Source organism: Peromyscus eremicus, chromosome 15, assembly GCF_949786415.1.
Source record: "Peromyscus eremicus chromosome 15, PerEre_H2_v1, whole genome shotgun sequence".
Classification (NCBI taxonomy): Eukaryota; Metazoa; Chordata; class Mammalia; order Rodentia; family Cricetidae; genus Peromyscus; species Peromyscus eremicus.
The window spans coordinates 26503065-26526562 of NC_081431.1; the positions used below are offsets into that span (position 1 = coordinate 26503065).

The 23498-nt window shown below is 44.5% G+C and overlaps 1 protein-coding gene across 1 annotated transcript in view; it reads left to right on the forward strand.

Annotated features, from left to right (window-relative positions):
• The first annotated feature begins 286 nt into the window (after positions 1–286).
• Pbx1 (PBX homeobox 1) overlaps positions 287–23498 on the forward strand; it is a 285536-nt gene continuing 262324 nt past the window's right edge. Inside the window, 2 exon segments of the mRNA XM_059280300.1 lie at positions 287–613; positions 3937–4010. Coding sequence (XP_059136283.1) covers positions 423–613; positions 3937–4010 — 265 coding nt within the window. The 5' untranslated portion in view covers positions 287–422.

The following is a 23498-nucleotide window of genomic DNA, read 5'->3' on the forward strand; positions in this document are numbered from 1 at the left end:
ATTTGCAAAAGGATTAAGCCACAGATTTAAGCGCCGGGAGCCCATTTCTGCCTTGCAAAGGAGATCGGACTGAAAAACCCAAAGGCAGCTCTGATTTCTTTTCGCCAAGTGGGAAGGTGGTTTATTTTTCTTGCTTTTTTGGAGTCAACACCCTTCCCCACCAGCCCTTATCCCCACCCTCACCCCGCAACCCCTTCACGCCCCCCCTCCCCCTCCCCATCCTCCCACCATCCTCTAAAGAGGCAAAGAGATTTTTTTTTTCCGTTTGGTCTTTTTTTTTTTTTTTTTTTTTTTAAACCCCGGTCCCTGTTTATCCTGAAAAGGATTTGAAGACAGCCTGAAGGATAAAAAGCCTCGGTGCTTCCCAGGCGCCGAGCCGAGGAGCCGAAGAGGAAGAGCCGGGGCTGCCGGAGCCTTCGGAGATGGACGAGCAGCCGAGGCTGATGCATTCCCACGCTGGGGTCGGGATGGCCGGACACCCCGGCCTGTCCCAGCACTTGCAGGATGGGGCCGGAGGGACCGAGGGGGAGGGCGGGAGGAAGCAGGACATCGGGGACATTTTACAGCAAATTATGACCATCACAGACCAGAGTTTGGATGAAGCGCAGGCCAGGTGAGATGGAGGCTTTTCTTTGCCTTTCTTTTTTTTTTTTTTTTTCCTCCCTCTCGCAGGGGGAAACAATGGGAACCGAATCACCACAGCGCTTTCTTTTAAAAAAATGTTGTTTCTTTTCTCATTTTGACAAGCAACTCCATGGCGGAGGAGTAAAATTTAAAGAAGCGTTGTTATCGAAAGTGTGCTCGCCCGTGCGGTGATATGGCTGTGTGTAGATACTGTGCGTGTGTGTCTGTTAGAGGTATTTGTATGAATGCACACAAACACGCAGCCACGCCGAAAATGCGCCAACTAATCCGAAAGCGGCCCTCGGCACTTTTTTTTTTTTTTTTTAACTGCTTTAAAAAAGTCTACGAGGAAAGCAGAATTGTCAAGTTCCGAGCGGCATTCCTTGCCTTCTGTAGTTGAGGGACTTCGGAACATGACAAAATAAAAAAAATGTCCCAAGAACACTTTATTTGCAGATTCCACTGAGTCCTTAGATAATTCAGTAAGTTTGATTTTCCGTCTTCATTTACTCCTCCATGATTTTTTTTTTTTTTTGGTCTTTTCTCTTTTCTCACTCTCCACCCCAAACAAACAAACAAATAAACAAAAAGCGGGGTAGTTCTGTGTTAGATGTCAGACAGTAAGAAAATATCTTACAGTCACTCCGTTTTGTTTTTAGAAAAAGAAAATGGGGAGAAAGGAAAGATAATTTTGCTTTGAAAACTGTTTTGTTAGTTTGAAGAGACTCTGATTTTGAGTTTAACTTTATTGTCTCTTAATTTGAGTTGGTATCTCACCTTCCTAGGACAGAGTTATGTGTGGTCCTTTATAAAGGGGTGCGAACAAATATCAAGCAGATTCTCTGCCCCGTGTCTCTTCCAGGATCACTTAGAGTGTAACTAAATTGAAATGAAAGCACGTATGAATTTTCTGTGTTTCAGTAGGACAGGACATGAAGGAATACAACAGTGGAACTAGGGCTTCCTTAACTGAACCCACCTCCAGGTTCTTGACTCTTGGATTTTTACAGCAAATCCTCTTTCAAAATGAAAACACAGGTTAAAATGGCAAAGCCACCAACAGCTTGCCCAAGGCCCAACTCAGATAGGAAGGATTAAAAAGAAAAAAAAAATCCAATGGTCACATATGTCCACACACACAATTACTCAGCTTTGTTAAATCTCCGAGTACTTTTCTATTTTGCTTTGGAATTTTCTGAAACACCTTACAAAAAGACTAGCCCTTATGAGACTTAGTTATGTGGATAAGACATAATATGAGTTTTATGTAAGAGAAACAGAGCCTTGAGAAAATAAGAGGAAGCAGCAGAAAGCACGCATGTTATGAATTACGCTCGTAGCTGCTAACACATGGAACATGTAAACTTAAAAGTGCTAAGGCTTAGGGCGCCTAAAAACTTGGGAATGTTAAAAGACTCCCCCCACCCTATTTTCATGCTTTTAATGGTGGGGGGAAAAGATTTTTGAAAAATTAATTGGTGCTCTTTTTGAATGTTATTATCTGAAGAAAAGCTAGTGGGTATGGCAGACGAGAGGCTCCCCGCTGGTAATTCTCTCTTGAATTGGAACCGATTTCTCCATAACATTGTTCCAGAAAAATACACTCAGACACCACGGATAAGCTGGTCTGATCACAAGTTCATGAAGTGGAAGAGGCCAGTGAGCTTGGAGCCTCGCTACTTTTCTGGCCTCTCTTTTTGTGAAACTGAGGACAAACACTTCTCAGCGGGTATCCCCTTTAATGGCCTAGATGCTGAGACAGATCAGATGCAGTTTGGGGACGGGGAAGAATCCAGTTGTCTCTCTCTAACCCCATTTGTGTGGTGTGGGGAAGCAGGGCTTCTAGAGGGAGCTGCCAATTCTTTGCATTTGGGCCTGTGTTAAAAAACAAAAACAAAAACGGATTAGTGGGAAGTATTTTTTTTAAAGACCCAGGAAAGATCTTAAATACACTGAAATGTTTTCAGTCTGTTTTTAACCTCTCCTGAGAACTTAATTTCTAACCTCTTTATTTCCCCCTGAAACAATATAACTACTTAGACTACTGAGCTTTTTCCTTCTTCCTAGTTACATATTTGCAGTGTATATTTGTTGATCTAGAAAGTAAGCTATGACTGTTTTAGATGATGATGATGATGATGATGATGGTGGTGTGTGTGTGTGTGTGTGTGTGTGTGTGTGTGTGTGTGTATACGCTATTTTGAATTTTGAGTATATGATTCCCCTGCTCCACAGTATAGAGTATGTAGGTAATCCCTGCTCCTCTCGAAGATGTGTCTTTTTTTTTTTTTTTAAACTTTAAAACTGATTGAAAAAGAATTGAATGTGTTTTGAGTGCCAGGGTTTTCTGCTTATCTTTACACATACATTTAGTTAGTAAACAGAATTCCCTGTGCTAGTAGCTGATAAGATCAGTATTTTATTTCCAAAACAATATCATTCTGCTAAGTGAGTCCATAATAAACTAGAAGGAAGGGCATTGTTCTGTTCCTCAAGTGCATTCTGAGTACAAATGTGCACAACCACGGGGACCAGGTAAATCACTAATCTAAAAGGCAAAATTGTATTTATTTTTTCCCCAGTGGGTGCAAGGTCCTAATTGTAAATAATTGAATTTCAACACCTGCAAATAAGCCGTGTGCGCACAAGAGCCATAATGTGAACACAGAGAAATGAATTTATTCCCCATCTGGGTATGTTTGCCCCCTGGCAATGCATTTCCATACTCTTTAACTTGGGGACTGAAATTTTATAAATTGACAGTTCTACTCACAAGACCTTTCAAGCATCTTATGTTTATGAGAATACAGGGGCATCTGCGGAATGAATTCGAACACATGGATGAATTAAATTTGAAAACACATGCACACACACACACACACACACACACACACACACACACACACGGCAGAAAGCTCCTGGGCTGTGGTTCTTGCAGACAGTATACAGAACTGTTAACCTATGCATTTGGCCTTGCTGCGTTCATTGTCTTCAATATGATTCCTGGTTGAAGAATTCCACTTTGATTTAACTACTTACCAAGGGGAGGGGAAAAAACAGAAAGAAAGAGGAAAAGAAAGAAAACCCTTTCCCTAATGGGCATAATTTAGGTTATTTCTGCTCTGTAGTTAAATCCCTACTCTCGCTGCTAATTATCATTGCTTCTTTTCCTATGGTGGGACTTCATATATTAAGTCATAAAAACAACTGAAGCATGCCACAGAGTTAGGCTTCGAGTGTACCTTGTCACTTTGATCTTGAGTGTCCACCTAAGCTGTTGTGTTTGTTGTTGTTGTTGTTTTTTTCTTGCAGAAAACATGCTTTAAACTGCCACAGAATGAAGCCCGCCTTGTTTAACGTGTTGTGTGAAATCAAAGAAAAAACAGGTAGGAATGAAAATTCAACCTTTGGGTGTTTTTCTTTGGCTAGTCAAATCACTGAACCTGTAGCCTCCCTGCTCTTCTTGGGATCTTAACATTTTAGAACATGAACGAGTACTGCCATGAAAGACGTTTCTGCTTTCTCTAAAGGGAAACATCTTTGACAGCTGATTTTAAGCGGTATATTTTCTTTAAATCTGGCCCCAACTGTTTTTGAAATTGGGGCTAAGGCAGAGGTTCTGACTGGAAATTTATAGAATGATATGCCTTTGGGGGAAAAAATACGAAAGTAAAAGTCCATTTCCTGAAGGAATATATTTTCGTCTATAATTGCCCCCATCCCTCGCACCCCCGCTATTGGGGTGGAGAGGTGTGAGACCTAAACTGTTCAGCTTCCTTTCTTTTGGCCACTCTTGTGATTTGTATTTACACAGAGCAACCAACTTGAGGTTCTCAAAAGAGTGTCTTCAAATACCTTTGTGGAATGAACTATGCAGCTAGGTGAAATCGGCTTTGGAACGGCCTCTGGTTTTCCTAGGAGGGACCCTCTTTGGATTGGGGGCACTATATTATCCTGAGATCATTCCCTCTGTTGTTTTTCTACTTTCTAGACCTCATATCATAGACTAACACACTTATAACACATCCCAGGAGGGCATTTAAATTTTAAAGCAACAATTAAAATATCGCAGTCATCAATCAGAGGTGTTCCTAAACAACAGATGCGCAGAGAAAAGGGCACTTAGCAACTGTCCTCTTGTTTCTTTATTTCAGTCCTTAATTTTCCAAAGTGGCTTAAATCGCTCCCTTGTAAGAAGAAAGAGTCCAGAAGGCAATCTGAAGCCGGGGCAGAAAGAGGGCACTGAGGGGTGGGTGCTTGCAGGAAACGGGGATCGGCTGCTGGTCTCACAGACTTTCTTGCCCACTTTAAAGCCGGGCAAAGTACCTGCCATCCCGTTTATTTATTTATTTTTTACAACAAGGTGTATAACAGTCAATAATTCATATCTAAACCATATAAGCAAGGGTGTGACGTGAGTGAAAGTGACAATAGATATGATTGCATGCTCGGTTGATATACATTGATAGTTACACATGGAAAGGAGGGGGAGGGCACGGAGGGTGGCTCTCCTTTCTCTCTCTTAAGGACTCTCTGGATTTCTGGTTTTTTTTGTTTTTTTTTTTTAAAGAATCTTTTTGGGAGGTCACCATTGATTGAATATGTAATTACTCGGGTCTTTCAAACGTCTGAGAAATTAGTAAACAGCTCCTTTGTTGACTGATACTTGTGTTAGTGTAGAACATCCCAGACAAAGCACCTGAGGGGCTGCTGAGACCTCTGAGTCATCCAGGTGGCTGTGCCAGGACCTTACCTTATTGCAAAGCTGATAATTGCGTCGCTTGAGCCGTGAGAGACGCCTTTGAAGAGGTGTATTGATTGTGCATACTAATGTCAAAGGAGTTCTTCCTCCGTTTGTCACAATTTTAGTTTTTTTTTTTCTTTCTTTCTGTCTATTAACTCAGAGAAGCTGTGGGCATGTGTGCATATGTGTCCCCTTCTCTTGTTTTTTTATCTCCTTTTTTCTTTTTCTTCTTAAGTCTCCAGTGGGGGTGTTCACTTTGAGCCTCAGGTTTTGTTTCTCATCAAGTTGGAGTTTTTTTAATCTTGGTTCGTTAAATTTGGAGTCAAAATAAAAAGGAACAGGAATAAAGGTACTGAAGGAGAGTTTCTTTTGAAAGACACTTTATCATATTTTTAATGGGAAGGGCACCAGTCGGGTCAGTGACTTGTACATCATGGCCGAAGTGTTTAATTCTGGTCTCCTAATTAAAACCTGCTGAGGTGGTAGATCAAAGTGGGTGGGTGTGAATAGAGGTCTGATTCAGGTGCGCGCTAAAGACTTTGTTCTTGATTAATATTGGCTATAGCTATGGGGTGGGAAGTTGCGGTATTGGCCAAAAGCAGTGTTCTTTTGGTTGGAAGATGTCCGCTTTTAAATTTTTTTATGTTAACGTGTCTATGGTTGGAGTCTTAAAAATGACCTAATTTAAAGTTCTGTGTGTTATTGGTGATACAGGGTGTTTTAAAGAGTGGTCTCTGAAGTAATGTGAATGGTGATTATCCGCTGTGTGAGAAAGGCTACAACCCAGGGTTCTATGGAGGGGACGCCTGAGTAGGGGGAGTGTGAACTCACTTTTATTCTTCCACTTGAGTGTTGGGAGGCTGCAGGGGAGGAACAGACCTTGATTTCAAAGGTAGAACAGACAGTACCATGTTCGAAGCAAGCTTTTATTTCCAAGTACCTTGACTTCTCCGTTCAGGCTCTGGGCCGCCTGCACATATTCCATGCCTGTGATGCACCCTAGGAGAATGCAAAGTGTCTGTAAAGTTGCACATCGCTCGCTGACCTTTCCTGTCTGTCAGTCTGTCTGTCTGTTTCCCTCTCTCCATCAAGAACTAGTACAAAGATGATTTGAAAGATCCGTTAACACATCTTCCTTCGCTGTTTGGGGACTTTTCCTATTGGGACTGTCAACATTCATAGCATGGAGTAAGTGCTTCTGAGGGCTACCTGAAGCCCTGCAGAGGCCATTCGAGGTGGAACAGTTCTGTGTACTCACTGTGGCTCCCCCTGGTTCACCTAGGCAGGCTTCTGGAAATGAGCTGGTGTGCATGTATGGGTGTGCTTGTTGGCATGGGGGGGTGGTGGTCTTGCTGCTTTTTGTTTTTTGGATTTTGTTAATAATTTAGTTGGAAGTAAGTAGGAAAACTGGCTAAGACATCTTATCAACCTTTTGGTACTTAAAAAACAAAAACAAAAACACGTGCATAATACCCAAAGAAGACAGCAGTGCCTGAATTATAGTTGATTGATGGGTATTTAAGTCGGAAATTACTTCGGGATTTTGAAAAGTAGACGGACTACTTTGTGTGTTTTGCTCTAAGAGTGTGGGGAAGTGTTTATTTTGATACTTCATGCTTTTTAAAAATAAACGCTAGGATAAAAAAATGCCAACAAAACATTCAGGTTGCAAATTGCAGTCAGCAGCAAGCAAGCCTGGTGGAGATCTACAGCAAGGTGATGTGGCGTTTAGCTGCACGTTCAGTCTGGGATCACAGAGTTTGGGTCATTTATAGTCAATTTTATTTTTTAAGAACCGGCACTTCTTCTCTCACATGTTAGCGATCGGCTGCCTTGCCTGTGTCTGTGTGGGCTGGAAAATGGGTTGATGGGACGGAGGGGTAGAGAAAAAAGTCAAAACAAGTTGACTTTCTGTAAAAATAGACCCGGCATATTTCCTAAGTACTTAAAAGGTTTCTTGATTGCTTTTTAAATGTTTACACTTCTCCATCGAAAATCACAGAGGTTTAAAAATTTAGAAAAGGTGAAAAGCGACGACGTTTGTTTACTAAAGAGAGTAGTTGCAGACACCTGTGAGCAAGCGGCAGTTGTGAGTGACTTTGAATTTTAGAACCGAATGGCTGTCTCTGGCACGCCTCAGCTAAGTTTTCACTGAGTGTAACCTGCACTCAAGTTCAATCCAATCATTGGAGGAGGTTTGGAAAACTGATTTTCCCCCTCCTTTAACACTCTTTTGTTCTCGTCTTTCTCTTTCTGTCTGTGTTCAATTAACACCCCCATCATGGCGCTGTAGGATCTGTTTGCAGTTCTACTACTTTATTTCCTTTTTGACTCCTTCCCTTCTGATTCTGGCCTGCCTGCCATAGCAGTTATAGGATGGGACCCCTACTTCTTTTCTCTTCCCTTTGAACAACTGGAGTCTCGTGGTGTGTGTGTGTGTGTGTGTGTGTGTGTGTGTGTGTGTGTGTGTGTGTGTGTGTAATAGGGGTTAACTGTGGAAGGAAGCTGTGTGTGACTTCGAAAAACACCAATGACCTTGTTCCTTAAGCAGAACAAGACTGAAATAGCTGTGGACAGTCTGGAGCAGCCTCCCATCAGGTCTCTTTTGGAGCTGGGAGGGAGTGTTGGAGGAGCTCACATTCATGGCCTGGCAACTGCAAAACCTTTTAAAAACATACAGCTGAGGAGTTGCGAATTTGGTCCTTTGGGGCTGGATTCCGGGGTAGAAAGGGCTCAAAAGGAAAGAGCAGCAAATGAAGGAGAGTTCCCAACACAGCGTTACCCCATAACCACCTCTCACAGTGGTGCACACAGACTGTGGACCTGCAGTGTGACTCTGAGAGAGAGTGTCTCCTGGTATTTCGGTATCTTCCTGTGCCTTGACAGTGGGTTTCCAGACGTTGGAGCTCTAGAGACGTAGGAAGAGGGTATAGAGTATGATTTGGTGATAGCTTCTCAAAAGAGATGGGGGGGGGGGGCAGTTGTGTGTTATTTGTTTTCTAATCTGAATTGAACTTGAGAGACAGTTTGCATGGAGACTGTGCAAGAGGCCGTGTGCAAGGGAGAAGCCGCCAGACCTAGAGGTACAGGAGCTGCAGACAGGCTGCAGACTGGTGTGCTGTGTGCATAATGTGGAAGAGTCTGAGATCTACCAGAGATTCAAGGACTCAGCTCCGAACCCAGGGGCCCAGCCTTTGGAAGACTTTGCCTCTGTGTTCTGTTGATGTCCATAAATTTTCTCTCATTCTTGGCAAAACTACAGAAATAGCCCTGAACAAGCAAACAGACCCAGACTAGATATTGGCATATGTAAACACAAAGGCATGGGAGTTTTTTAAAACAGAGCTCTGGCACCTTAAATTTTTTTTTTAAATTATATTGATGTATTTATTTGTGGGGGTGAGATGGGGTGAGGAGTACCATGACAGATGTGTGGAGGTAAGAGAACAACTTTCAGGGATCGGTTCTCACCTTTCACCACATGGGCTCTGGGGATGGAACTCAGGTGTCAGGCTGAGCTGCAAGCCCCTTTCCCGTCAGAGTCACCTCACTGGCCCCTGGCTTCGGTTGAACCTACATTGTATGTCTTCCTTAGGAAAGCTGAGCCTCAATATCTTTTAGAAGGATGTATAATGTTTGAACTTGGTTTTATATATGTAAGTGTGTATGTATCCATACATATACACATACATATATGGATATCTATCTGTATATCTTTATATTTATATTTACTTGTTTGAGAAAAGATCTCATAGTCACAGACTTGTTATAATAGCCAATGTGAACTTTTTTTTTTTTTTTTTTTTTTGAGGCAGGGTCTCGCTGTGTAGCTCTGGCTGCCCGAGAACAAGTCGTGTGTTATATACACCAGGCTGGCCTTGAACTCCTAGTGATGCACCCGCCTCTGCCTCTGCACCCCACATGCTGGGATTAAGGGTACAGGCAACCATGCCTCCTTTCTGTTTTTTTTTTTAATCACCCCATGTCCCGGCTCCTTTCTGTTGCCTTGCTAACTTGGATTAGGAGAATACACCAGTTCTTGCTCCATCCTGGTCCTAAACTTGAGATGCTGTGGCAAGACCTAGGAACAGAGTGGATACAGGATTCCTGAGTATTTTGTGTGAATTTCACTGGCTTCCTGTCAGGGACCCTCTCAGGGTGCCCTTCATCAACCCCTTGAGACTGCAGAAACATGTGTCTGCTGCCTTGTTAGGATGGGAGAGGACAGTTCCTTGTCTGGGGGCGGGGGCGGGCTCTGAGTGTCTATGCTTTGCCCCCTTGGCATCTTAGAGACAGCGTTTCTTATCGGTTGGCAAGACGGCTGCCAGGGTGTAAAAGGTACAGGTGCAGATTGTCATGGACTGTAAAGCCTGTCTGTCTCCTGGTATGGCACAACAAGGTCACTAGGGACCTGCCAGAAGGCTCCTTTCTGTCTCAGTAGGAGTGAAAACCAAGACTCTGTGGGGTCAAAGTCCATCTCTTTTGCTATGGCCTAAAGCTTTACCTACATCTGAAAACTGTCAGTAAGGGAATGTTGGGATGGATGCCTCATCCTTGTTGTTGGCTGTACACTTACAACTAACCAATCTTAATTTTAGGAGAAACTGTGACAGTTGTTGGCAGTTAACTACTTGGTTTCTACAGCCAGCCTCCTTGATCTGCTTTTTTTTTTTTTTTTTTTTTTGCTGTGTGACCTTATTTAGGTTGCTAAACTTCTCTGAGACTTATTTTGCTTTTTTATAAAAATAAAGGTCACAGTGATACCTCTCTGAATAATCTGATAGTTATCTGTTGCTATGGTGACCTGTCTGTTGCTATGGTGATCCTCTTTTGAGACCCCAATACCCACACTTGGGTGTACGCCATCCTTTTCCTGAGTAGCCTCCCAAGCTTGAATGTATGTTGAAGGGTCACTGGGAGGATTAAACGAGGGAGTAGATGTAAATTACAGTGCCTGGTGTAAACATCCAGGGCCGGCAGGTTTTATGGTTTCTGGCCCTATTTTCTTACATGAAAGAGAGAGACCTCCACCAGATGGTCCCTAAGGGCTGAGCCAATTCCAACGCTTGAAAGAGAAAAATTGCTGAATTTAAGGGTAGCATCTTTTGTTTCTCACGTATTTTTCTTCAAGTGAGAATTAGCTGTGTTTAGCCAGAAGAAGGGCAGGATACAGAATGATGAAGAGGAAAGACAGGGACTTTTAATCATGTTCTTCCCAGATAACCACCACCTAGCTAGCTAGAACTGCCTGTGCTATAGATATATATGTTCCCCCAGCAGCACCTCCTGAAGACAGTGCATCCAGAGTGAAAATGTTTTCTCTGAGCATGCCCAGATCCCTCCGTTCAACCTGCCAAACTTCAAGGTGGGAACTTCATAAGAAGAAGTCAGAACCACGTGACCTTTCCCTAGCCTCCCAATCTGTTCTGTATTTAGGAGAAATACCATCTTCGTCACAGAGATTGGTTTCTTGACACACATCAGGCTACTGCTTATTCATGTTATTCTTTTAAGCATATGTTTGAAATGTAATTTATATACCATGAAATTCACCTGTACACAGAGTACAGTTCAGTGGGTTTTGGTGTTTTCACAGAGCTGCACTTAGCACCACAGTCTAGTTTTAGATCATTTGGGTCCTCTCCTAACCCAGTACCCATCAACACTTGGGCCGTGTCTCCTTCTCCCATGCCTGGACCCTAACAGCCCCTGATGTCAGATTCTGCCTCTGTGCATGGTACCGTTCACTTCATGACTTTACCTGTTTTTAAGATTTGTCCACAGTTCAACATACATGTGAGAACTCTTCGTACCTTTTCCCAGCCAAATAGTATTTCACTGAATGGATATGACACATTTGTTTATCCATTCCTCAGTGGATAGACAATTGGGTTGTCTCCCCCTTTTGGCTGTTGTGAAAACCGTTGCTGTGTACGTATACGTGGGGGTGTATGTCTTCTATAAACCTGGGAGGGGCAATGGTAGGTCACTTGGTAACTATGGCTAGATTTGGTATGAGGACATGCCAAAATGTTTTTCAGAGTCCCTGTAGTGGGTACAGTATTTAAAAACAAACCAACAAAAATAATAAATCAGCTGTTTGATTTAATGCACAGTTGCAGTAGACATATTCTTGAGTCCTGGTATGCGTGAGACTGGGTTTTCTCTTCAGCCCTCCGAGCCATCCAGTTTTTTTTACACCCTTCTCTGACCAGAACCATTTCTTTTCCAAGTTTAGGATACTATTGTGTGCTTTCTCCCATCCTTGAGTCAGTCTTTAAGCTCAGTGAAAAAGGACATACTTTGAAAAGTTTATTTTACACAAAATATTCACGATCAGGATTTCCATGGAACTTCTCTCAGAACAGTTAGCGCGCTAAAGAGTGAGGTGAACCAAAGCAACAAGTCTCTAACACTGGAGTAACATATGCCACATCCCTGGGGAGGAAGACACTTGGAAAACAACAGCAATTTTCAGTAGCAACTTAGAATGCTAAAGCATGGACTTGCAGTCAAACCAACCGGGTCAAATTGCATTAGTTATTTGATTTCACAGGGCATCAATTTCCTCATCTGTAGTGAAAATAATACCTAGGACCCAGGCTCACTTGACAGACTAAACAGGACAACACGAGGAAACGCAGCGTTCAGTGCCTGTGCTCAATTAATTGCAGCTACTATTATTTTTCAGAATCGGTGTACCTGATGTTGACTGCCTCTCTCCCAGGTTACAGCCCCATCTCACTATGTGATGTTTGGTCACCTCAGCCCAGACTTTGGAGGCTGTCACAATGGTGACTATGCTCTTTGTACTTGTCTACCTGATACTTACACACTTTCTGCACCTAGTCCTATGCTGTTCTGGATGATGTGTGTGTGTGTGTGTGTGTGTGTGTGTGTGTGTGTGTGTGTGTGTGTGTGTTTAACCATCTAAGTTTGCACCATCAAAAGAACAAACAATAAAAAAACAAATACAAAGAAACAGGTATAGTAAACTTCAGAATTGCATCTCATTTAACCTAAATGTGTTCAACTAGTAATTGCCCTAAATGTTAAGGAGCTAATTGGGGCTCTGCTTTGTAGTGCAACTTTGAAATGGAGTGTATATATTCCATGTGGAGTCATCGTAATTCACCAGGTTGCATTCCTCAGCTTGATGGCTGAGTGTTACTATTGTATTTTTTGGGCAGCCCAACATTGAATGGCTATCTGAAGGAATATTTTCTCCCCACTTTTGTCAAATTTCTTTCTTTCTTTTTCATTTTGTTTTGTTTTTCGAGACAGGGTTTCTCTGTGTAACAGCGCAGGCTGTCCTGGAACTTCCTTTGTAGACCGGGCTAGCCTTGAACTCACAGAGATCGGCCTGTCTCTGCCTCCCGAGTTTTAGGCAAATTTCTTATACTCTGAGGGAGAAGTGGCTATTGCCTTTTTCAGACTGGATCTGGTGGGTCTGTAGCTGGTGAAACTGGCTGGCCACATATGGGAAGGCTTGTGAGAGGATTCTTGTACCCCGCACCCATCAGCGGACACTACCATGACCTAGGACGAAGCCAGCCCCCCCACACCATCTTCTCTGTCTTTCTAAGTCATTTCTCTCTATAATTGCTCATCTGTGGTTTTCTACCCCTAGCAAAATCCTCTGAGGTTCCCTAAAATAACTGAGTGGTCCCAACAGCCATCTTGCTATCTTTAGCTGCAACAGAATGGGAACAAGTCAGAGGAATTATAGGTGATAGAACTGCTAGACTGAACCACCGCATTGCCCTTCAAGTCGGGTGCTCTCTGCCTCCATGTTAGTATGTCATTTTGAGAATACCCATTTATCTTCGGGTCTCAGCTTTCCTAGTCTGGGTGGATATAGAGAACCACCCATCTGATCCTACATTCCACAGGTTGTGAGTCTCAACATGACTCTCTTCCCAAGCCTAGGCACACAAACTGGGAGGCAGGTTAAGCATTTATGAGAGAATTTTCTCTCATTGTGATGGTGGTCCTAATTTAGCCTGGGAATCCCTGTATCTTTTCTAGGCAGTCACATAAAACTGGTTATGGTGATGTTACAGCTACTTCCATCAATCAAGTTGAATTGAATAAGACAAACTAGAGGGTGGAAAAAAAAGTGGTGGAATTTGAAAAATGTTTATGATGGAAGTATTCGGCTGGGGGCCAGTATGCTTACCTTGTTGGCTTGGCAACTCCCGAAAATGTTTCATGCTTATTATGTATTTGTAACTAAGGGATCCTAGATTGGAAATCCCAGATAGGAACTTATGAGCGGAAGATGCAGACCTTTCTGTGTTTATGAAGTCAAGTCCAGGAAGTTTGGAAATCTGAGTCTGGTTTCCACCATGTTCCTGGACAGTGACTTGGTGGCCTTTATGCCATCCCACCTACCTGTCAGTGAAACTTCAGGAAACTTTATTGAAGTGAGGTTTTTGTTTTTTGTTTTTTGTTTTTAGAAAGATGCTTGGTTTTGCCTGCAGAAGTGTGGACAGAAAGGGAAAAAGAAAAGTTGACATTTTGTCTTGTTTTCAGACTAGTTGAATCTGCCAGCAGCTCAAAGGAATACATTTACCCGCTGGTCTGGGCTAAATTAAGAAGAGAGTAGTGGGGCTTTTTTTTTTTTTTTTCCTGAGGGTTTTGGGTGATTTGAGATCTCAAGTGTTGCCACTGTCAGAGATTTCTAACAATTACCATCGTTAATAGGGCTGAAACTTGGCATTTATATTTTGTCCCTAACAAAGAAAGAAAGCCTCCTTGAGAGCACCGACGAGCCTGGCCGACATCCTTCAGAAATAGCTGTGCAGATAGCTCTGAGAGTTGAGGGCTAATTTCTCACCACACGCATGGTGCAAGCAGAGGCTGGATCTTCCCACCCCCTCCCGCCACCCGCCCTCCCAAAGCCTACATTAACACACAGTTAAAAACAAAGAGCCAGCTTCTGGGCTCAGCTCGCCTTTGTGCGGCCTCCTTGCTATGGTGTCAGTAATCATCTCCAAGCCCTTAGGAGGGAAGATCCTGGATGGGTGCTGGTGGGTGGTGATGTGGTGCAGACAGGAGGGAGAAGTCATGGTGTGGTGTTTAGAGCTAAGTCCTATGAAGGGGGAAAGAAAAAAAAATGAAGGAGAGAGAGGGAGGGAGGGAGGGAGGGAGGGAGGGAGGGAAGGAGGGAGGGAGAGAGAGAGAGAGAGAGAGAGAGAGAGAGAGAGAGAGAGAGAGAGAGAATGAGAACCCAACAACAAACAAGAATATTCAAGAGATGAGAAAGTGTTTTGACCTAATCAGGTAGAAAAGAGAAATCTGGGATGTGGGAGGAAGTTAAGGGTTGGTGAAGGACTTTGGTGACCTGAGGACAGGTACTTCTAAGACATGATCTTCTCACTTGGGGATTTAAGCCTAGCAGAAGCCCTGGGGTGACTCCTGCGTGTGTATTCTGGGGTAGGGGCTGGGTCATCACAAGTCTATGGACTTGGCCTGGTACAACCCTGTCATAGCTGGGAGGAGGGGGGACTGAAGCACAGGGAGGCTGGTTGGCTAGTTGGTGGATGCTCAGGGCCACCGTGGGGCCCTGTCTTGAGTCCCCAGCGCCTATCTGCAAGGCTTGGGATTGTGCACCCAGGGCCTGCCTGGTGTTAAGACATGTTTGCTTTCTTCCTGTGCCTGACTGGAGAGGCCAAGGATCAGGATCAGCCCGGGTGGGGTGGAGGGCTTGCAGAACGGCTTTCTCACCCCTCTGGGCTGACCTCAAGGCTGACAAGAGATAACTGTCTCTCCAGAAAAGATCCTCTTTCTCGAGAATCTTGCTTCCTTCACTGAACACTTTCAAGGCGGGGCTGGACTCCCTCCACCACAGCAGCAGGGCCCCCAGGATCTCTACTCAGTGCTGTTGTTCCTGCGTGTGTCTCCTGAGATGGGTGCTACTTTCCTAAATGGACAATGCAGGCCTGGAGGTTTTGCATACAGAAGTGAGATCCAGAAGGGGGCTGGGGTCTGCCTGCGTGCATGTCAGTTTGCAGCTCCTCTTTTAGTTGGCTCTTTTTCAGCTCTGGTCAATAAATATCCCCGTGGTTGCTTCAGCTCTTGAATTGGGTTAAATCATAGAACATGAAGTTGCTGTGCAAACCTTCCCGTCTTGCCTTCTGTCTCTCTCAGCTATTGTGGGGAGTGCAGCACCTTCCCCTGGGGAAATTTTTAACCTGAAGAACCTTGATGCGCTTTAAACAGCTTTGACGTTTGTTTTTGTAAAGATTGGTGTGATTTCTAGAACACTTGGGGAAGGCTCCAGGCCTTCTGTCCTACCTGGTTTCTTACGTGGCCGCTTGCCTTGGTTCGGAGACTTGTGCAAAGGGGCCGCTCTCTGCCTGATTTGGGCCAGTTTTTCGAAGCCAGACAACTCGTTTGGGGCTCAGTGCACACAGTTGCGTCTCCTCCCCCACCTAGCCCGCTGGAACCAGGGCAGGAAAGGACTGTCATCAGGCTCCCGCCGAAAGTCCCATTACTTTATTTTTCTTCTTCGAAAGTTACACTTGGAAAGACATACTTGGTCTGAGGTTGCTATTCTTCAGTGGATCAGTGTGCTTTTCTATTATTGCCCTTCTACAGCATGGTGAGGTGACCCCCCACCCCCACCCCCGCCACCCCTCAAAACTTAGCATTGCATCCATGTGGTGAGGCAGAAAGTCAGCAAGGTTGGATTGCCTCCCGACTAGGAAAAATATCTATGACTTAATTCTCTCCATAAATTTTCAAGAGCCTAGTGTTGGACCAGCCCACTGAAGAACCAGGCCTGTTATTAATTCCACAGGCTATTTCTCTTCCCTGTGCCCTGGATAGAAGGGTTGTGGTGCCGGGCAAGAGTTCACATGTTATGTGAACTGGTACAGGTGTGGTTAAAATAGCCGGGGTAGCAACAGTAGTAACAGCCGCCTAGTTACAACGGAAGAGGGAGGGAGGTGGTTAGTTACCCCTGCCTCCTTTTTCTGGGTGTCTGTGTCACTGGCTGGGATGTTTTGGTACCTTCTTAGTTGGTTTTCATCAGTGCAAAGGAAATAAATATGTGGCTATGTGGCTCTGGTTTGGCCTAAGTATGCCAAGACGAGTTGACGTGCCAAGGTCCCCTTGTCATCCACCTCTCTCTCTCTCTGCAATACTGCCACATGAATACTGCTCTTCTTGAGAGGAGGCCATGCAAGGTTGCATTGTTTATTAGTGAGCTTCACCAGATGTTTATAGACATCATCTGTGGGGAAACTGCAGGTTGAAAGGAAAAGTTAAACTCTCCCCCGATTTGGGTTGATGTTTTCAGTCTCGAAGTGTTTGTTTTAGGTCTTGGCGTGGCTTGACATGGCTGAAGAGTCCACATTCTGTTTCCGCCTACTTACTGCTTTAGTCGTGGACAAATGTTGATGAAGCTTGCCTGACGGACGGATCACTGTGAAAGAGGGCGAACAGGGTTGTGCCCATCAGGGCCCTTACCTTCAAGGAGCTCACAGCCCCATGGAGTGCCTAAGTCAGGGTCACAGTCACTGTACCATGGGCAGCTGACTCAAGCCTGTGGATATGAGTGGGGCGTGTCCTTTAGGACCAGGAATGTGGCTATAAAAGTCTTCAGAGCCGAAGTTCGTGGCCACCCTGGCTTGGAAGCCAACGGTTCTCATTTTATGCGTAGGCAGTCTGAGAAATGACTGTGTTTGAGGCCTTGCCTGTTCCAGTAACCTCCTTCATTTCCTTTCTTCTTTCCTCGTTCATACTCTTGTTCTTTTTCTCCCCTGGGCCCTCCCCTCCCCCCCTTCCAAATTGCTATTTGCCAAACTTGTGACCTGAGACCACTTGGCATTTCCCTGAGATAGCTGGAATTTACCACCCTCCAAATAGGTATTCGGTGACATTTGCTCACCTGGGCAGCTTAAGCTACATGGCCTCCATCTGCCCGAGAGGAAGCTGAAATTTGCCTCTGTGCTCCAGGGTTCTTGCTAGCAGGGAGACAAACAATGATGCGCCCTAGAAGGTGGAATTAATTTTTATCATGGTGCACACACACACATATAATATGTATATACTCATATGCACATTTATTATGTGTTTAATAAATGCATGTAGACAATTTGTGCATTATCTGTCATTCTCTAGTCATTATTTTAACAAATTAAATTTTCATGGTTAGCTTCATCCTTCACATTCATACCCTCCCTTCCACAGCTCTCGAGTTTCTTAGTCTCCTTCCCTGCTGGGAGAAGACATTGAATTCACTTAAGGCTCCTTGAGGCCTCCTGCTTTAGACCACCTGTCTCCTTCAGGTTTATGATAATTGGGGTGATGGCTTTCCCACTGTGGCCTGCCCAGCCCTTCTGCTGGTAAGAAAAGAGCTGCCTGTCTCTTTGCATCAACACTGGTCTGGGAGCCTGTTCAGGGTCGTTACCAGGACAGACTGGCCCTGGAGGCTTCTCTGGCCCTGGGAACATGCAAACTCACAGTCTGTCTGTCCGTCTGTCAACCAAGGAAGGAAAGTGGCGGGCTGTGTAGATGGAAAAGCTGTTGCTTCTGCGTGTCCTCTGAGTGATCTCAGGAGATGTGGGGCTGAGGGGGTGGGTGAGGGGCAGACTGGCAGGATAGTGATTGTGAGTGAAACTGAATAGAAAATGTCAGCAGAAGTGGGGTCCTCACTTTCCAGTGGAACCGAGACTTCTGTCCACACCTCAGAACAGTGACTGGGTGTGCCAGAGCCCTTGCTTTAGGCAGAGCTACTGTTATTACTGCAATGTTCAAAGACAGGGAATTGAGTCTCACAGTTTAAGGAAATCCCCTAGATGCACAGTTGCCTAAGGAGCTGAGGAGGGACCTGTTGTGCTCTGTGTAACTTGTTCTCCAAAAGCATTTGTCCCCATGAAGTGACCCTTCAGGTGGTGGTGATTCTTTGGGGAAACTCAGGAATCCTACCTGGTTGTCTAAATAGCAGATGATTTTTCTGCACTCCTCTCTGGTCCTGTTTCCTTGGCTTTAAAAACTGACCTGCCCCAGGGCTGTCCTTGTAGCAAAACTTAAGGAAAAGAGGGTTAAGACCAAATTCCTCATTGGGCCTGTTGCCGATTTTCATTAGGTCTTTGCCTGATTTCTTTCATCCAATGAGTATGACTCTTTACAAGATGTCCCCAGCGAGGTTGACCATCCCTGCTTGTGTACTACTTTCTCTAGCTCCTTCTCAGAAACCTACCATGTTGACAGAAACCCATCAGACGTGGGCCGCGTGGGGCCTTATTCTTGCAAACACTTCCTGGCCTTGCCTTCATTCTCTCTCAGCCTCCTGTGGAGCCTGATGCATCAGGGCCCTTTAGTGATTCTACTTGATGCAAAATGAAGTCTCCTTGGTGCTGCTGAAGAGTCCCGACTCTTTAGTTCCACACTCACCATTGTCTCAACAGAAAACCCTCTTCTTTCCTCTGGGACAATTGCGTGCGTGCGTGCGTGCGTGCGTGCGTGCGTGCGTGCGTGCTTTTTGAAGATGGAACATCTGCTTTCCAAGAAATCTAGGTGATTTCTAGATTTCCAAGAAATCTCCTCCCAGAGAGGAGCCAGTTTCCACCTTTGGGGGAGGCCCAGCTTGTAGAGATGACCAATCATAGTGCTGCCTCTCTGTTCTTCATCTCAGGTCTTGGAAGGGAACAGATTAGTAACAACAATGATAAATCTAGACACCTATGTGTAACTTTATTGTTGAGAAGACAGTACCATACCCAGAAGACCTTCAAAAAGGAGATTTTTACAAGAGAAGAAATAAATTCACCTTTAATCATACTACCCAAGCTTAATACCCACGTGCCATTTGGGATTTCCTTGTGTTTACGCCTCCACCCTGTCATTTTTCGTTGATTATATGCTCAGGGATGAGATTGTCTTCTCTTTCTGAGCAGAAACGCATCTCTTGTTTACTTATTGCTCACCTCACGTCAGTGAGGGATTCAAGCAGCTAAGTAAACCGTGCACGTTGTGCAAGGGACTTTACTGAGTAAAAGTGAAAAGGTTTTTTAAAAAATGCGAGCGATCGTTAGCTGGCAAAACTGCATGTCGGCCACCCTTCCTCCTCAGTGACTTCCCAGCCTGTCTCTTTGGATCAACCGAGTACCTGTTCACCTCAGATTCTAGAGACACTGACCACAGTTTTGGCTTGGCCCTTCTTAGCAACAAAAGCCAAAAAAAAAAAAAAAAAAAAAATTCACTTCAAATAAAAAAAATAGGATTGAAGATGAGTAAGTTGGATAGGGAAAGCAGAGTTTTTTTTCCCCTGTGCAGAATTTCTTCCCTACTGCTGTATAGCAGAGAAGATTCCAGAAGCGACACAATGGGCATCATTCTTGAGGATATAATAAATAAATGATTATATTCTACTGGAGCCCTTTAAACAGACCTCCCTCCATTATAACTATTGGTTTGTGATCCATTTTCCTCATTAGACTGTGAATTTCTTGAAAATAATTGCTGTAGCTTTTAATGTCCACACAGCAGTGGATACTAAATAATCTTGGCCTAGATACCATTAAGAAACCTATGATCATGGGGCTGGAGAGACGGCCCAGCAGTTAAGAGCACTGACTGCTCTTCCAGAAGACCCGGGTTCAATTCCCAGCACCCATATGGCAGTTCACAACTGTCTGTAACTCCAGTTTTAGGGAACCCCAGACATACATGCAGGCAAAACACCAGTGCACATAAAATAAAAAATAAATAGATTACTAAAAAAATTATGATCTGCTAAAAATAAACATAAGGATGGAGCTATTGGGTAGGTAATTGTCATAGAGGGGTATAAACATCCTATCTTTTGTAAAACAGTTTGTAAGATTGTTTAAAATACTTGCACAATACAGCTCACCTCTCCTTTTGGAGATTGGGGGTTGACTCCTTTCAGTCAGAAGAGGTGGGGAGTAAACCGCCAGGATGGGGTTACCTCTAAGAGGACTGGTGACTGTCACAGATTTGTCTTTTCACATCAGTTCTGTTAGAGGAAGTCTGTCCCATCCCCAGGTCACAGGGTGAGAGTGGGTGTGGACCCTTTTTCAGTCTACTGTTAGCCCAGCAGATTTGACTGGGCATCCTAGGCAACCAGAGTTGCGGCTGGATTCCTGCCCCCCCACCCCCGCCCCCACCTCCACCCAATTCCTGGTCAGTGACTCACAGATAAGCATGAATCCCAAGACCAGGAGGGGCAGACTTGAACATACATAGGAAGCAGAGACTTGAGAGGCTAATGATGACTCCATCAGCTCTCGACTGAAGTGGGTAATCGTTAGTTAGTTGTTCATACGTTTACAACAGAGACTTTCATCTGATTTCCCTTTCTCCTGTCTTCCTCCTCGGCTTCCCAATTCACTCACGTCAGTGGTATAAAGCAAGCAAAAGCAAGATTGGACCTTGCCCTCAAATTGCACACCTTTGGGAGAAAGGCACTCAGCGCAGCCTTGATCAAGCTTTTGAGGGGGCCTAGAATGTGGAACAGTACATAGCCCACCAGCAGTGTGCTCTCAAGGTGTATCCTGAACCCATTCACTGCTGAGACTGTGAGCTTCAGCTTGGAGATACTAAACTCCTAGCTATCCAGGCTTTTGTAGTCCCTTTGCTTGTTTGAGACAGTGTATTATATGTAAGTGTGTGTTTAAATTATTTTATATGTGTATGGGTATTTTGTCTATATGCATGGCTGTGCACCAGTTGTGTGTCCTTGGAAGCCAGATGAGAACATCACATCTTCTAAAACTATGCCTACAGATTGCTGGGAGCCCCCATGTGGGTGCTGGGAATGGAGCTTGGATCTTCTGGAAGAACAGCCAGTGCCCATATCCACTGATCCATCTCTCCAGGCTCCCAATATATATTTCTGATGCTCAACAAACATTAATAGAGGAGCGAGAGAAAGAAGGGCAAGTCACGGATAATTTATCTCCATCTACTTTGGATTTAATTATTTTAGACTGAACATCTTAAGAAATTGTTTCCAAAAATCACTGTTCTCTGCCTGAAGGGTGCCAGCGTATAAATTTTATGTAGGTTTGGGTGTGATGAGTGGAAGGGAGCTATAGGATGGAAAGAAATGCCTCTTAGCCTGGTTGGATCACTGCAATGACGTGCATGCCCAGCGAGGTTTGTGGTTTAATCAGCCTGTTATTGAATGGGGAAGAGTTGTTGAATAGCTTCTCTGTGCTCTAAGCTGCGATCTTGGACTTCGGGGTTAGGAAGTGTGAGAGGGTTTCTGTGGAAGAGATGATGGGGTGGGAAGTGTGCACACGGGGACACATGAGAACCGTGTAAAGACAAGTGATAATCAGATTTAGGAAGCTGGCGAGACAGACCCTTTCAGTTGAGAGGCGGAGGTGGGAGGGGACGCTGCTTCTCTAATGAAGGGCTCAAGTTTCAGTACCTTCTTTTTATCCCCATTCACAAATGGTCCGTCTTTCCCCTTCTATCCCCACTCTACAGATTACACCAACTTTCTGTCTGCTTGTGCTAATGTGTTTACTTTTCGTTCCTGCACATCAAGTCGGAATGGTAGAAAAGGATTCCTCTGTCTCATAATAATACTAAAACACAAAACAAAACAAAATAAAAAAAAAACCCAAGAAATGAAAGTAGAATTTTATTTATTTAAGGTAAAGCAAAGTAGAACCTCAGGCTAGGGAAATACTGTAACAGAATAGGGGACTCTCATCAGCACACCTCCCCCCACCCCCTCCACTGTGAACACGTGTAATTTAAACCTCTCCCTGGGGATGAGTAAAGGAAAGATTGTCCCCACTCTCCCCCAGTCCCCGCCCCCCCATGGAAATTCCTAGCGGGGACAGAGTCTGTGATATCTCAAACTTGGCTGTCACTTGTCAGGGTCAGGCCCTGGGGACACCCCTCCTCCAGTCCTGATGCAGTTCTAATGACTTCAAGGGGTAATAAGGAACTCTGTGTGCCCCACAAACCTGGTTCTCCCCAGCCCCCTTCAGTGTTGAGTCCTGTGTTCCTTTTGTGGCTTTCCTGTTGAGTCTTGTCCTAGGGCGAGGGGGGGGGGAGGAGGGGGAGGAGGAGGGTGGGTGGGAGGTAGGGGTTAGGCGTCTTGAGTAGTGAACATCCATCTCGCAGGCTTTGAGGAGGGTGTGCCCTTTGGCTTGGTTTGGAGACCACTAGAAGCAGGTCTTGTCTGGGATTCTTTTCAGTGGGGGCTTTCGTTTCTCATTCTTCAGAACCACAGACCATTGAGATTTCTCATCTGTGTCCTCCATTGCCAAGAAACTCCCCTTAATTTTGCTATCCCAGCAGCTAAGAGCTGTACATACCTATCGATAGATACCTATATATGGTAGGTGGTTTTTTTTTTTTATATATATTTATATATGGCCTTTCAGTTGGTAAACATTGTCCTCTGCTCATGTGACTAAATACATTTTAACATGTGGGCTCTTCTCTCTAACATCCCTTGAAGAAGTGCTGCTTATAGATAGCAATATATTCAGTCATTCAAATATCACATGGATCCTTCTCGGCATACCAAGTGAAAGGGAAGGGGGCCGTCTAACTTGATGTGTGCGTGGGTGCCAGGTGCTGCCTTGGGTTTGTTGGTACTTTTCAAGAACCACAATTCTTTAAGAGTTTTGCTGCCTAAGCCAGACCAATAGGAAAACGTACTTAAGATCCCCTCTGCTCAGGTTGCCATCTCTTGTGTTTAGCCTCTCCACTGGTGGAGTGATTTCTCTAATGGATTCAGAAAAGTAGGCAGGAGACAAAGCGGGTTATGCTATCTGGGGAGGGAAGACGTGCATCCTTTCATTGATGTCTAGGAGGGTGTGCTTGGCTGAAACGTTGCCATCCCCCTCTTACAAGAAGCATCCAACACAGCACTATTAACATAATGAATGTTCAACAAATGAACATCTTCCCCTTTTCATTTCCAAGGGAGAATGGGAACACGAAAACCCATTTGGAGCCGCCCGATGAAGCCTGTTTTGCAGAGTTCATAAATAACAAGGGCCACCTCGCTCGGGATGGTTTCTTGTATGTCACATGGGCACGGACTGTATTCTTTATTCAGGCGTTTTTCACCTTGGGGAGCTGTGAATCTCCTCCGAGATGTGTATGTAATGTGCTTTGTAAATTACAA